The 15,406-nt window shown below is 46.9% G+C and overlaps 1 protein-coding gene across 1 annotated transcript in view; it reads left to right on the top strand.

The window, feature by feature from the left end:
- LOC147117215 (voltage-gated delayed rectifier potassium channel KCNH8-like) overlaps positions 1 to 15,406 on the top strand; it is a 172,071-nt gene that overhangs the window by 134,922 nt on the left and 21,743 nt on the right. Inside the window, exon 6 of the mRNA XM_085989350.1 lies at positions 14,841 to 14,926. Coding sequence (XP_085845476.1) covers positions 14,841 to 14,926 — 86 coding nt within the window. The remainder of the gene's footprint in view (positions 1 to 14,840; positions 14,927 to 15,406) is intronic.

The raw sequence follows: 15,406 nt of genomic DNA, 5'->3' as shown, positions 1-15,406 counted from the left end.
AGCCCAGCAAGCTAGCGGTAGCAAAGGTGGAATTCGCCGTGATGGAAAAAATGGGGATCATCCGTCGGTCCAGTAGCCCCTGGTCCTCCCCTCTCCACATCGTCCCCAAGCCCGGCGGGGGATGGCGGCCCTGTGGGGATTATCGCCGCCTCAATGACATAACGACGCCCGACCGCTACCCCATTCCCCATATACAGGACTTCTCAGCACATTTGGCGGGGACGTCCATCTTCTCCAAAATCGACCTCATCCGTGGTTACCATCAGGTGCCGGTGCACCCTCAGGATGTCGAAAAGACAGCGGTAATTACCCCCTTTGGACTCTGAATTCCTGCGAATGCCCTTTGGGCTTAAGAACGCGGCACAGGCGTTTCAGCGCCTCATGGATTCAGTCCTGCGGGACCTTGACTTTCTGTTTGTTTATTTGGATGATATTCTGGTTGCCAGCACCTCCAAGGAGGAACACCTCGAGCACCTTCGGGTCCTTTTCAGACGGCTTCAGCAGCACGGCCTCATCGTTAACTCGGACAAATGCCGTTTCGGCCTATCGCAACTGGATTTCCTGGGCCACCGCATAACCCCCACGGGGGCAACGCCACTTCGGGTCAAGGAGGAAGCAATTGCGGCGTTCCCGAAACCGAAATCCATGAAAGCTTTACAGGAGTTCCTGGGGATGGTTAACTTCTATCATCGTTTCATCCCCAGGGCTGCACAGCTCATGCGTCCTCTATATGAGGCCCTCAGAGGCTCGACGGGAAAGGACTCTGTGGTATGGTCACAGGACATGGATCGTGCTTTCGAGGAGATGAAAGCCGCACTCACCAATGCTGGGAGCCACCATCGCTCTCACGATGGACGCATCAGACTACGCGGTGGGGGCCATCCAGGAGCAGTGGGTCGACGGCGCGTGGCAACCCCTGGCCTTTTTTAGCCGCCAGCTACAACGGCATGAACGCCGGTACAGTACTTTCGATCGAGAGCTGTTGGCTTTGGTTTTGGCCATCCGCCATTTCCGTTTCCTCCTCGAAGGATGACGCTTCATCGCGTTTGTCGACCACAAGCCATTGCTGTTCGCAATGGCCAAGTCTGCGGAACCATGGTCGGCTCGGCAGCAACAGCAGCTGACGTACATATCGGAGTTCACCACCGACATCCGACATGTAGCCGGTAAGGACAACGTTGTCGCCGATTGCCTATCCAGCGCCGTCGTCCAGGCCGTCCAATTGGGCATTGACTACGCACAGATGGCGGTTGACCAAGCGGACGACCCGGAGACCCAGGGTTTTCGTTCGGTTCCAAACAACCTCCAGCCGAGAGATGTGCCTTTCCATTCCGCAGGTACCACTCTGCTCTGCGACGTTTCGCTGGGTGCACCCCGTCCGATCGTCCCGTCTAAATGGCGTCGTATGATTTTCGATGCCTTACACGGCCTATCGCACCCTGGAGTGCGGGCATCGCAAAAACTGCTGGTCTCCAAATTCGTATGGAGGGGAATACGCAAAGACGTCAGGGACTGGGCGAACACTTGTGTTGTTTGCCAACGGTCCAAGGTGCAGCGCCATGTCAGAGCCCCGCTCACCACCTTCGAGGTACCGGAACGGCGATTTGATCATATTCACATCGACTTAGTGGGAACACTCCCACCTTCCCGGGGCTTTACGTACCTTTTGACGATGGTGGACCGCACCACGAGGTGGCCGGAGGCAGTTCCCCTGACGTCCACCACATCTGCGGACGTTGCTCAAGCTTTCGTTTCATCCTGGGTAGCCCATTTTGGTGTCCCAGCGGATATTTCGTCGGATCGGGGGCCGCAATTTTCATCCGAACTGTGGAACGAGGTGATTTCCGTGTTGGGCGTTAAACTCCACCGCACTACAGCCTATCACCCACAAGCGAACGGCTTGTGCGAGCGGTTCCACCGCTCCTTGAAGTCGTCGCTCAGGGCCAGCCGGCTGGATGCATCCTGGGCCGACAAACTACCGTGGGTGATGTTAGGACTCCGCACGGTGCCGAAGGAAGATCTCCAGTCGGCGGTGGCGGAGATGGTTTACGGGCAACTGCTTCGAGTCCCAGGTGAATTCCTGCCATTACCTACGCGACCATGGTCCGCGGCCACACAAAAAGAGACCCTCCGGGATGCGGCCCGCTGTTTCCGCCCAGTTCCGACCTCACGGCATGGTTTGCTTTCATCCAACATCCCGGGGGAGTTGTCGAAAGCCAAGTTCGTGTTTGTGCGCCAGGACGGCCATCGTACCCCGCTCGCACCGCCGTATGCCGGACCCTTCAAGGTTTTGCAGGCAGGGGACAAGAGTTTCATGATTGACGTCGGGGGCAAACCGGATCACATCTCTGTTGATCGCCTCAAGCCTGCGCACCTGGACCTCGAACGACCGGTCGAGCTGGCGCAGCCTCCGCGCCGCGGCCGGCCGCCGGCCGCTTCCACACCTGACAACACCGTGTTGCCTACCAGTTCGCCGCCTGCTCAGCGTTTTCCCCTCCGAGAATTTCGGAGTCGGTCCAACAGACTTGTCCGACCTCCTCAGCGATTGACTCTTTTCGTTAAAGACAATTCTGCGGGGGGCGTATGTGGCAAAACCACTAAGAGACTCTTACAGTGACTTACATAATTGTCTGTAACCAACGTTATTACCTCTAGCATTAATTGTCTGTAACCAATGTTATTACCTTTCAAGTTGGCTCTGGTTAAACAGAGCTAGATCGACAACATCGCGATCTGACGCGATGACGTCATCACGTGGGTCACGTGACGTCCCCTTTGGCGGGAAACGTGATGGCATCATGATGTCAGAGGTAGAGGGCGGGGCCAGCCTGTCCTCATGTGGATTGAAAGAGAAAAGACCTGTTTTGAGCTTCTCCTGTAGTATCTTGTTTTGTAAAGTTCTTAGACAATAAATTCAGTTTGTTAACTTCCAGTAAGTTATAGATTCTTTGTTAGGAGTGCAGAGACTCCTACAGCAGCATACCACAATGATCCAGGAGACCAGGAGAGTGCTGCAGGATGTCCCCTGACTGGTCAAGCACCAGAGGAGCTGCTTGAGAATGTCACTCGTGATTTCAGTGATGGCCTGGTGGAGGCATGAGTCCCATCATATTGGTATTTGCCTGGAATAGTGGGATACTGCAAAAGGGTCATGCGCCAAGGCCTCAATTGGTATCCTTGATCCTCCAGGAGCAGACCCTTCACTATTTGAAAATTTGCAAAGACTGCTGACATTGTTGATTGTCTTAAAGTGAATGTATCATGACTGCAAACAGAAATTTGGTCGTCGCTTGCATGGTGCGGTGCACGTGCTCATACATAAGCTGGGGATTGATGGAATAGAAGCCCTTGCAGTTCATGTAGTGGGCGCTCCTTTCAGGAGGAGTCTGAAGAGTTATATGGGTGCTATCAACTATCCCCTGAACTCGCGAGAATCCTGGCAATCTGAAGAAGCTCAGGGCTCACACACGTTGCTCCCAGGTCCAGGATGAACTTTATGCATTAATTCAAAAGCAAAATACTGCGGATGCCGGAAATCTGAAATAAAAACATAAAATGCTAGAAATACTCAGCAGGTCAGGCAGCATCTGTGGAGAGAGAAACAGAGTTAACGTTTCAGGTCGATGACCTTTCGTCAGAACTGGAAAAAGATAGAGATGTAACAGGTTTTAAGCAAGCACAGGGAAAGGGGGAGGGGAGGAAAGAACAAAAGGGAAGGTCTGTGATAGAGTGGAAGGCAGTAGTGATTAAATAACAATAGGTATGATAGTACAATGCAAAAGGAGATGGTAATGGGACAAGTAAAGAAACAAAAGATAAGTCTAGAAGAGGTGTAAATGGGAATGGCAGAATCATCAACAGCTGCCATCTGGAAAAATAGGGGCGGAGGTTATGGTCTGAAATTGTCAGAAAAGGGGCCAAATTAAAAAGCAGAACCACAAGAGTAATAATCTCTGGATTACTATCTGAGCCACAAGCAAATTTGGCTAGGGTAAATAAAATCAGAGAGTTAAATGCGTGGCTCAAAGACTGGTGTGGGAGAAATGGGTTTTGCTTCTTGGGACACTGGCACCAGTACTGGGACAGGAGAGAGCTGTTCCGTTGGGACGGACTTCACTTGGCCAGTGCTGGGAATAGAATCCTGATGAATTGAATAACTAGGGCTGTAGAGAGGGCTTTAAACTAATTAGTGGGGGGGAGGTTTCAAGAGAGCGAAAAATAAAAATGTCAGCGGAGAAGGCAATAGAGCAAAGTAGCAGTGGGGAAATTAAAAACCAGAGCGTGTCAGGAAGGGACAGAATATATAAAGATAAAGGTAAAGTAGTAAAGGGGGTAAAAGCAGGAATAAATTGTCACAAAACATATTTTAAAATTCTTTATCTGAATGCACGCAGCATTCGTAACAAAATAGACGAGTTGACGGTACAAATAACTACACATGGGTATAATCTGGTGGCCATTACAGAAACATGGCTGTGAGGTGACCATGACTGGGAACTAAACATCCAGGGGTATTTGATTATTAGGAAGGACAGACAGGAAGGAAAGGGAGGTGGGGTGGCTATGTTAATAAAGGATGGAATCACTGCAATAGTGAGAAATGATATTGGGTCAAAGGATCAGGATAGTGAAACAGTTTGGGTGGAGATAAGGAATAATAAGGGGAAAAAGTCACTAGTGGGCATAGTCTATAGGCCTCCTAACAGTTGCAACTCTATTGGTTGGAGTATAAATCAGGAAATAGTTGGGGCTTATAATAAGGGAACAGCTATAATCATGGGAGATTTTAACTTTCATATTGACTGGACAAATCAAATTGGGCAGGGCAGCCTTGAGGAAGAGTTCATAGAGTGCATTAGGGACGGGTTCCTTGAGCAGTATGTTACTGAACCAACCAGGGGGCAGGCAATCTTAGATCTGGTCCTGTGTAATGAGACAGGACTAATAAAAAATGTCCTAGTAAAGGATCCCCTTGGTATGAGTGACCATAACATGGTTGAATTCCAAATTCAGTTGGAGGGTGAGAGAGTTGGATCTCAAACCAGCGTACTAAGCTTAAATAAAGGAGAGTATGAAGGTATGAGAGCAGAGTTGATTAAAGTGGACTGGGAAAATAGATTAAGGTGTAAGATGGTACAGGAGCAGTGGTGTTCAAGGAGATATTTCACAACTTTGAAGAAAAATATATTCCACTGAGGAAAAAGGGGCATAAAAGAAAAGACAACCATCCGTGGCTAAGTAAAGTAATAAAGGATAGTATCCGACTGAAAACAAGGGCATATAAAGTAGCCAAATCTAGTAGGAGGATAGAAGATTGGGAAGCATTTAAAAGCCAGCAAAGAATAATTAAAAGATTAATTAAGAAAGGGAAGATAGATTATGAAAGTAAACTAGCAAAAAATATAAAAACAGATAGCAAGAGTTTCTACAGTTATATAAAAAGAAAAAGGGTGGCTAAAGTGAATGTTGGTCCCTTAGAGGACGAGACTGGGAAATTAGTAGTAGGTAACATGGAGATGGCAAATACGCTGAACAAATATTTTGTATCAGTCTTTACAGTAGAGGACACTAAAAATATCCCAACACTGGACAGACAGGGGGCTATGGGGGGGAGGAGCTAAACACGGTTAAAATCACTAAGGAGATGGTACTCGGTAAGATAATGGGACTTAAGGCGGATAAATCCCCTGGACCTGATGGCTTACATCCTAGGGTCTTGAGAGAAGTAGCAGTAGGGATTGTGGATGCATTGGTGGTAATTTTCCAAAACTCCCTGGACTTAGGAAAGGTCTCAGCAGATTGGAAAACTGCTAATGTAACACCCTTATTTAAAAAGGGAGGTAGACAAAAGGCTGGAAACTATAGACCAGTTAGCCTAACATCTGTGGTTGGTAAAATGTTGGAGTCCATTATTAAGGAAGCAGTAACAGGACAGGGGTCAGTGCTGGGACCCCATATCTTTACAATCTATATTAACGATTTGGAGGAGGGGTCAGTGCTGGGACCCCATATCTTTACAATCTATATTAACGGTTTGGAGGAGGGGACCAAGTGCAACATATCCAAGTTTGCCGACGATACAAAGATGGGAGGGAAAGCAGTGAGTGAGGAGGACATAAAAAACCTGCAAAAGGACATAGACAGGCTAAGTGAGTGGGCAGAAATTTGGCAGATGGAATATAATGTTGGAAAGTGTGAGGTTATGCACTTTGGCAGAAAAAAATCAAAGAGCAAGTTATTATCTAAATGGAAAGAAACTGCAAAGTGCTACAGTACAAAGGGATCTGGGGGTCCTGGTGCATGAAACACAAAGGGTTAGTATGCAGGTGCAGCAGGTGATCAGGAAGACCAATGAAATCTTGGCTTTTATTGCAAGGGGGATGGAGTATAAAAGCAGGGAAGTCTTGCTTTAGTTATACAGGGTACTGGTCAGGCCACACCTGGAATACTGCGTACAGTTTTGGTTTCCATATTTAAGAAAAGATATACTTGCTCTCGAGGCAGTTCAGAGAAGGTTCACTCGGTTAATTCCGGAGATGAGGGGATTGACTTATGAGGAAAGGTTGAGTAGGTTGGGCCTCTACTCATTGGAATTCAGAAGAATGAGAGGCGATCTTATTGAAACATATAAGATTGTGAGGGGGCTTGATCGGGTGGATGCGGGGAGGATGTTTCCACTGATGGGTGAGACTAGAACTAGGGGGCATAATCTTAGAATAAGGGGCTGCTGTTTCAAAACTGAGATGAGGAGAAACTTCTTCACTCAGAGGGTAGTAAATCTATGGAATTTGCTAACTCAGAGAGCTGTGGAAGCTGCGACATTAAATAAATTTAAAAAGGAAATAGACAGTTTCCTAGCTGATAAGGGAATTAAGGGTTATGGGGAGCGGGCAGGGAAGTGGACATAAGTCTAGGTTCGAATCAGCCATGATCCTATTGAATGGCGGAGCAGGCCCGAGGGGCCGTATGGCCTACTCCTGCTCCTACTTCTTATGTTCTTATGTTCTAAATTGTTGACCTCAGTGTTGAGTCCAGAAGGCTGTAAAGTGCCTAATCGAATGATGAGGTGCTGTTCCTCGAGCTTACATTGAGCTTCGTTGGAACAGTGTAAGAGGCCGAGGATGGAGAGGTCAGAGTGGGAGTGGAGCAGAGAATTAAATGTGACAGGCGACCGGAAGCTCTGGGTCATGCTTATGGACTGAACGGAGGTGTTCCGCAAAGTGGTCACCCAATCTGCGTTTGGTCTCCCTAATGTAGAGGAGACCGCATTGCTAGCAGCGAATACAATATAGTAAATTGCAAGAAGTACAAGTAAATTGCTGTTCTATCTGGAAGGAGTGTTTGGGGCTCTGGACGGTGGAAAGGGAGGAGAGGAGGTAAAAGGGCAGGTGTTGCATCTCCTGCGCTTACCCGGGAAGGTGCCGTGGGAAGGGGAGAGGATGTTGAGGGTGATTGAGAAGTGGTCCAGGGTGTTGCAGAGGGAGTGGTCCCTTCGGAATGCTGAAAGGGGAGGGGAGGGGAAGATGTGTTTTGTGGTGGAATCACATTGGAGGTGACGGAAATGGCAGAGGATGATCCGTTGAATGTAAAGGCTGTTGGGGTGAAAGATGAGGTCACGAGGAACCCTAACATGGTTCTGGAAGGGAGGGGAAGGGGTGAGAGCAGAAGTGTGGGAAATGGAACAGACACGGTTGAGGGCCCTATCAACCACGGGAGAGGGGAATCCTCGGTTGAGAAAAGGGAAATCATATCGGAAGCACTAATATGGAAGGTGGCATAGTTGGTTCTTTTGAACAATGCATCTGTCACCTATTGATTGCAGTGATGTACTACTGATTGATGTTGCTAATAGCCCCAATAACCTCTTGGAAAGACCCTGTGGCAAAAAAATGTAAGGCAATTGTTACATTGCCTGCCACTGACAGTGATGTGCCTACACTGGAATGTGGTTGCAGGTCCTCCTTCAACAGGTCACAGAGCTCTTGGACCAACACTGAGGACAGGAAGCCTCCTGAACCACTGATCCTCTGTCAGGCCCAGGAAAATCCTGTGGGGTTGAGAAATGTGTCATGCGTAAGGCCAGCTAGATGCCAACCTCCTGCTTGTGGGGCCTTGCAGTCCACAAATAGTCTTAATCACATTTGCCCACCTTGTTCCCATATTCCTTTATCCCCTTTTCTTCTGCACCTAGCCAATTTAATCCTGAATGTTGACATAGTTTCTGCCTCAACCACCAACCCTGGAAGTGACTTCCACAGCCTCACAACTCTCTGTGTGAAAAAGCTTCACTTTTTGTCAGTTTTAAATCGCTTACATTTAAACTTGTATCTATGGACCCTTGTTCTTGGCCCCTCAACTATTGGAAGCAGTCTGCCTCTATTTATCCTGTCCCATCCTTTCATAGTTTTAAACATCTCTATTGCCCCTTTATCTGTGTTTTAACGAGAAAAAGTCTAATTTTTCTTAATATTTGCACTCTCTCATATCAGGCAGCATTCTAATGAATTTGTGTTATACCCACCCTTAAGCCTCAGTATCCTTCGTATAGTGTGGAATCCAATACTGCACACAGTACGCTAATTGAGGTTTATTGAGGCTCATTCTTGGAATAACGAATTTTGATTTAGAAATACAGCTGCAATCCTCAAAAGGTTGAAGAACGGAATTAACGAGTCATTATGATATTTAGTTATCCAGGGAAGAAAAGAGCATAATTTAATAATCATGGGATTTGACTTATCCCAAATTATTACATCAATCAATTCTCCTCTTCCGAACAGGCTACAATATCTGTCTTCCATTAACATATCTAACATTAATTACATTACACTGAAAGCAGATTGTGTTCCAGAACCATTGGAATTTTTTAAAATTTTATTGGAATTTATTCTGTGTGGAACAAAAACAACTCGATTTTAATTAATAGAGAATAACCTCCTGAGCCCTGCAAAAAATAGAACACGAGTTCCAAACAAGGGACCGTGCACGATTTAATCATGTATTAATATACTAAAATTAAATTAGGATGTCAGTTTTAATTTTGTTTTATTTCAGTGGCTGAAGCATGGGGTTCACCATTTTAATTTAATTTGTCAGCCTTAGTTTTTACAGCAGATTTCAATGGCTTCAAATTTTTCACAATTTTAATATTTTATCACCTATCTTATTTACAAATTGAACCCAATCAAGTAGTTGCAGATATTTTACATAGCTATGGTTCTTTTTTGGGTGACCAGTATTTAGGCCTCCTTTTCTGCTGCCCAACCTTCATTGCAAAGGGTACATACCTGTGACAGGGTGAGTAATTATCCTGCCCTGCTGCTGGAAGCTAGAATTGGCAATAGGAAGGAGAGGGCTCCCAAGACAAATTAGTCTGCACTACCTACGTTCAGCAGAACCATTTTCTTCATCAATCTACTGAGAAGGATAGGGAAAGACTTCATGTAAATTGTTAAATCTATGTGTTCCAGTTGTAGTAAGATTAATCACTGACACAGACTACAAGAATAAAGTTCAACAGGTCTTTACTAGTTGGAGGTCAGGACTATACTAAATACAATATCACTACACAGTACTTATATACCGGTGGTCACCACCGGTATTACGTATACAGCAGCCAGAGAAAGTAGTACATCTCTTAAGGTGGAACAGGCTTAAGTTCTCTTAAGGTGGAACAGGTTACATACACCACAATCCTTCCTTTTTAGCTGAACAGTCATATCCCCATTTAACATAACATCATAACATATATACATATATAACTTCAGGTATAAACAGTTCAAAGGTTCAGTCTCTCAGGAGGCCTTCTGATTCGGTTTGGATAACGCCTTTCAATGGTCTCTGATTCTTGTTGCTGAGGTGACTCTTCTTGTTGGTTTCCTATGTATTGGACGTCATCACCAGGTACAGTCCCTGCCGAGGTAGATGCTTCAGGTTCATTAACGTCTTCCACAGTTGTCTCTGTCGCAACCATGGGTTCGACCCTTGCTCTTGATTCTACCAGTTGATCCGCATGACGCCTTATCACATTGTTACCAATATCTACTGTGTACATCAGAGGCCCTTGTTTGGCCCGAATTGTTCCGGACTGCCATTTTTCATTTCCATAGCCCCTTGCCAACACTGGTTGTCCTACGTCGAAACTTCGAGTGGACTTGTTATTAATATGCCGGAACTGTTTGTTTTCCACTTCCCTCCGCACATTTGGTTTTAACAAGTCCAACCTGGACCGCAACCTCCTGTTATAAAACATCATGGCAGGACTTTGGTTAGTCACTGCATGAGCGGCGTTTCGATATGCCATTAGGAAATTGTCCACCTTGTGTTGTAACGGAATCTGATCATCGTTCATGGCCTTTATTGCCTTTTTGAATGTTTGGACAAATCGCTCAGCCAACCCGTTTGTCGCCGGATGATATGGGGCAGAGGTATAATGTTTCACCCCATTCTTCTTTAAGAATTTTTGGAATTCTTCCGACACGAACTGTGGTCCGTTGTCCGAACATATCTGTTCTGGCAATCCGTTCCTTGCGAATATTGTTCTTAACACCGCAATTGTCTTTTCTGAAGTAGTGGTATTCATCTTGATCACTTCTGGCCATTTGGAATGTGCGTCCACCGCAATTAGGAACATGGAGTCCATGAATGGACCAGCAAAGTCAATATGTACGCGTTGCCATGGGGCTGAAGGCCATTCCCATGGGTGTAGCGGTGCGATCGGAGGTGCATTTTGCACTTTTTGGCACCCCACGCAGCTTTTTGTCAACTCCTCTATCTGTTGGTCAATGCCCGGCCACCATACATAAGCCCTAGCAAGACTTTTCATCTTAACTCCCCCCAGATGACCTTCATGCAGTTCCTTTAGAACTCTTTCCCGTAACTTGGGAGGAATAATCACTCTTGTCCCGTACATCAAAGTACCATGGCAGACGGACAGCTGGTCTTGCCTTGCCAAGAATGCCGGTAACAGAGGATCACCATGTGTTGGCCATCCCTTCACTGTCACCTCGTAAACTCGGGACAGTGTCGGGTCGTTCCTGGTTTCTCTTTCAATACTTGCATTGGTGACTGGTAAACACTCGATGATGGTCGAATGAAATAACTCAACAGGGTCAACTTTCGTCGTCTCTTCTGCTTCAGGTAGTGGCAGGCGCGACAGCCCATCAGCATTGCCATGCTGCTTTGTACCTTTGAATTCTATTTGATATTGATGTGCCCCTAGGAAAAGGGACCATCTCTGGAGTCGCTGTGCTGTCATCACCGAAACACCCTTCTTAGGGTTAAAAATGGATACCAACGGCTGATGGTCTGTCAGAAGTGTGAATTTTTGGCCCTGCAGGTAATGATTAAACTTCTTCACTCCCCATACAAGGCTGAGAGCCTCCCTATCGATCTGCGCATAGTTGCGCTCAGCGGAGGTCAATGATCTGGATGCAAACGCGACTGGCCTTTCCGTGCCATTTGGCAACTTGTGTGAGAGTACTGCCCCAATACCATATGGAGAAGCATCACAAGCCAACCGAATAGGCAGTGTCGGGTTGAAGTGAGCCAACACTTCCTCTGAGGTGATCAATTCTTTGCTTTTGCGAAATGCCTTCTTACAGTTTTCGCTCCATTCCCATGGTACCCCCTTCTGTAAAAGAGCGTTCAGCGGGTGCAGTACCATGGATAGATTTGGTAGAAACTTATGGTAATAGTTAATCAATCCCAGAAATGACCTCAACTGAGAGACATTATCCGGAGCGGGAGCCTTTACAACTGCCTCTATCTTGTCAGGAGACTTATGAAGCCCCTCCCGGTCAATGACATGACCACAGTACGAGATCCGCTTCTGGAAGAACTCACATTTCTGCCGATTAACTCTAAGTCCATACTCTTTCAGTCTGTTGAGCACCAGTTCCAAGTTTGCGAGGTGTTCTTCATCACCATCACCTGTAATCAGAATATCATCCAGGTAACATTGTGTGCCTGGAATTCCCTGTAATACCTGCTCCATGGCCCTCTGCCAAATTGCCGAAGCCGATGCCACTCCAAAAACCAGCCTATTATACCGGTACAAACCTCTATGCGTGTTGATCGTGAGGTACTGGCGTGACTCTTCATCAACCTCCATCTGCAAGTACGCCTGTGCCAGGTCTATCTTGGTGAAGTGTTTCCCGCCAGACAACGAAGCAAAAATATCCTCAATCCGCGGAAGCGGATACTGCACCGTGTGAAGCACCGGATTAACGGTGATCTTGAAATCTCCACAGATGCGAACCTTCCCTGGTTCTCCTGGCTTGTTGCTCGAAGGACGTTTCATAACGGGAACAATGGGCGTAGCCCACTCACTCCAATCTACCTTAGACAGTACACCTGAACGTTCTAGCGCTTCCAGTTCCGCTTCTACAGTAGGTCGTATTGCATAGGGTACAGGTCTGGATTTGAAAAATTTTGGTTGTGCATGTTCATCAATCTTGATGTTTGCCGTAATTCCTTTCAGTGTTCCCAGTCCTTGCTGGAACACCTCTTTAGCATCATCCAATATTTTGGACAATCGTTTAGGTTTGACATCTGTTTCCCCGGAATCTACCGTTAGTGCTTTTAAGGAGTGCCAGTCCATATTCATTTTCCTAATCCACTCCCGTCCCAGTAGTGGTGGACCTCCTTCAGGTAGCACATATAAGTCCATTACTTGGCTTTCTTCGCCCTTGTGGACCACTTTTACCTCTATCTTTCCGATGGGGTACACTCTTTGCCCCGTGTATGTTTTCAATATAATCTCCGTATCCCGTAGGGGAATATGTTGGAATAACCTTTTGTAATCTTTCTTATTCATGACCGTCAATGCCGATCCAGTGTCCAATTCCATCTTTACTTGGACTCCTGCTATCTGAAGAGTGACCCAAATTGTCTGGAGATCTGCATCCTTACCAACGTTGTGTACTCTTAAGCTACCCAGTTCATTACTGCTAGCGTCTGAATCTGACTTCTGTTCGTTCGAACTGGTCTTTGTCACCTTGTGCACCTTTATGTATTTTCCTTGCGGTGACTTTTTGTTGCTGGTCTTCTTTCCTGACCGGCATACTTTAGCTATGTGGCCAAGCCTGCCACACGTTCTGCATTCTTGGTTTTTAAACCAACACTGGTTCTGATCGTGTGTTGTCTTTCCACAACGATAAAATTTTACAGTACTCAAACCCAATTTATTTGTACTGTGTTCCGGTGACCGTAGCTGCATTACTGCCGTGCCTCTCGCTGCGGCTTCGTGTGCTGCTGCCATAGTGACCGCTTTCTCAAGCGTCAGCTCATTCTCCTCGAGCAGTCGCTTTTGTGTATCTTCTTTTAATAATCCACACACAAATTTATCTCTTAGCGCTTCTGTTAATCCCGTTCCAAACTGACAGAACTTTGCTAGCTTACGCAATACCATTAAATATTCAGCATTGCTTTCATCCTTCAGCTGCCTTCTGCTGTAAAATTTAAATCGTTCCGCTAGCATCAGCGGCGTGGGGTTTAGATGATTTTTCAGGACAGTAACAATCTCCTCGAACGTCTTATCCGCCGGTTCATCTGGTGATAAAAGGTGTTTCAATTGCCCGTATGTCTTCGCACCCATTAAGTTCAATAACGTTAGTGCTTTCTCTGCATCTGGGATTTTATTTGCTTTACAATAATTTTGTATGCGTTCTACATACATGGCCCAATCTTCGATGTCGCCATCAAAGGTATCAATGTTCCCATGTTTAGGCATCGTTGCAATTTATTTTATCCCAAGATGGCGGCTTCCCGCTTTTGTCTTCGTCCTCCACCTACAAAATGGCGGTTTTCCCGCGCTTGGCGGTCTTCACCCACTGGCTGCAATGGCGTTTGGCGTGCCGCTGCTGCTCCCCTTTCCCAGCGGTTAGTAACTCCCCCGACGCTGTCTCCGCTTCACCGCGGCTCCCTCGGGCATTCGCGCTTCCCCGATGTCGCGCCTCGCAGCCCTTCTTGCAGCCCGGTTATTAGCACCGGCTGCGTTCGCCTTCACCGTGGCTCTCGCGCCTTCAGTCGCCCCAGACGCTGCGCCTTTTTGGCCCGAAAGCGGCCCGGCCCTTATCACCAGCCGCGATCGATGTCCCCGCGCTGTGCCTTTCGGCCCGAATACGGCCCGGCCCTTATCTCCGGTCGCGATCGATCTCACCGCCCTTATTCCTCCATCTTCCTCCCCCCGTCTGTACAGCCAACGCGGCCGACTTTCTGCTCGCGTCGCTGACCGGCTTACCCGCCACCGAGGTAGAAAGAAGATAGCTGACTGCCGCTGATGGAGGCTTCGAGTTCAGGATGTCTTCTGCACTCCGGGTTCTCGATGCCTGCCGCGCGACGTGTCTTCCAGCAGGGTGATGAGGGTGGATGCCTCTCTTCGACGCCCGTTCTGTGGACGAAGCCGCTGTGGATATAAACTGCCGCAGGGTAAGAATCGGACTCGTCGCCACTGTTAAGTCTGTGTGTTCCAGTTGTAGTAAGATTAATTACTGACACAGACTACAAGAATAAAGTTCAACAGGTCTTTACTAGTTGGAGGTCAGGACTATACTAAATACAATATCACTACACAGTACTTATATACCGGTGGTCACCACCGGTATTACGTATACAGCAGCCAGAGAAAGTAGTACATCTCTTAAGGTGGAACAGGCTTAAGTTCTCTTAAGGTGGAACAGGTTACATACACCACATAAATGAATCAGTGAATGTGGTTGCCAAAAAAGGACCTTGATGGCAGAACTGATTTCGCAGTTGGCACAGATCTTATTTAGGTGAAGGTGTCCCTTATGAGCTGCATCCAGAGGTGTCTGGCTGCTGGTATTGGGTTCTCCTAGGTAACCTCTTCCTGAAGCAAGAGCCTGGCTGCTTGCTTGCCCTGCAGCCGTTCTTCACCATTCTCTTCCTCCTCTGCCTAACACAGGTACAGGAACCTCACTAATGGAACACTATTGTGACCTGTGCTTTGTGGCTGAAAGTCTAAAGTGAACTCCACCATCCCAGCAGCAGTGCAGAACTATTAACAAGCTGCAGTTAGAAAATCCACCAAAAAAAAATCAAAATAATTCCTTAACGGCAAAGTCTAACCATGTATGCTACCCTAATAGGGTGGTCTAAGACTTTTACCTGGTTAATACCACCTAGTAACAACAACAACAACTTGCCTTTATATAGCGCCTTTAATGTAGTAAAACGTTCCAAGGCATTAACCAGTAATGCATTGCTTTTCTGAGACAGTCCACAGGCAGTAAAGGAAGAAGCAGCCCATTGGCTTAGCCTCTGTCCTCCTTACATCTGTCTGTGAATCTCTTTGGGACATTTTATATTAAATATGCTACATAAATGCAAGCTTCTGTTGCTGTAAAGCACTGGCAGAATTCCTAGATAGATAGACAGACAGAGA

Source organism: Somniosus microcephalus, chromosome 5, assembly GCF_052327205.1.
Source record: "Somniosus microcephalus isolate GS21.2 chromosome 5, FLI_Smic_1.0, whole genome shotgun sequence".
NCBI lineage: Eukaryota > Metazoa > Chordata > Chondrichthyes > Squaliformes > Somniosidae > Somniosus > Somniosus microcephalus.
This window is presented reverse-complemented; position numbering and strand designations above follow the sequence as displayed.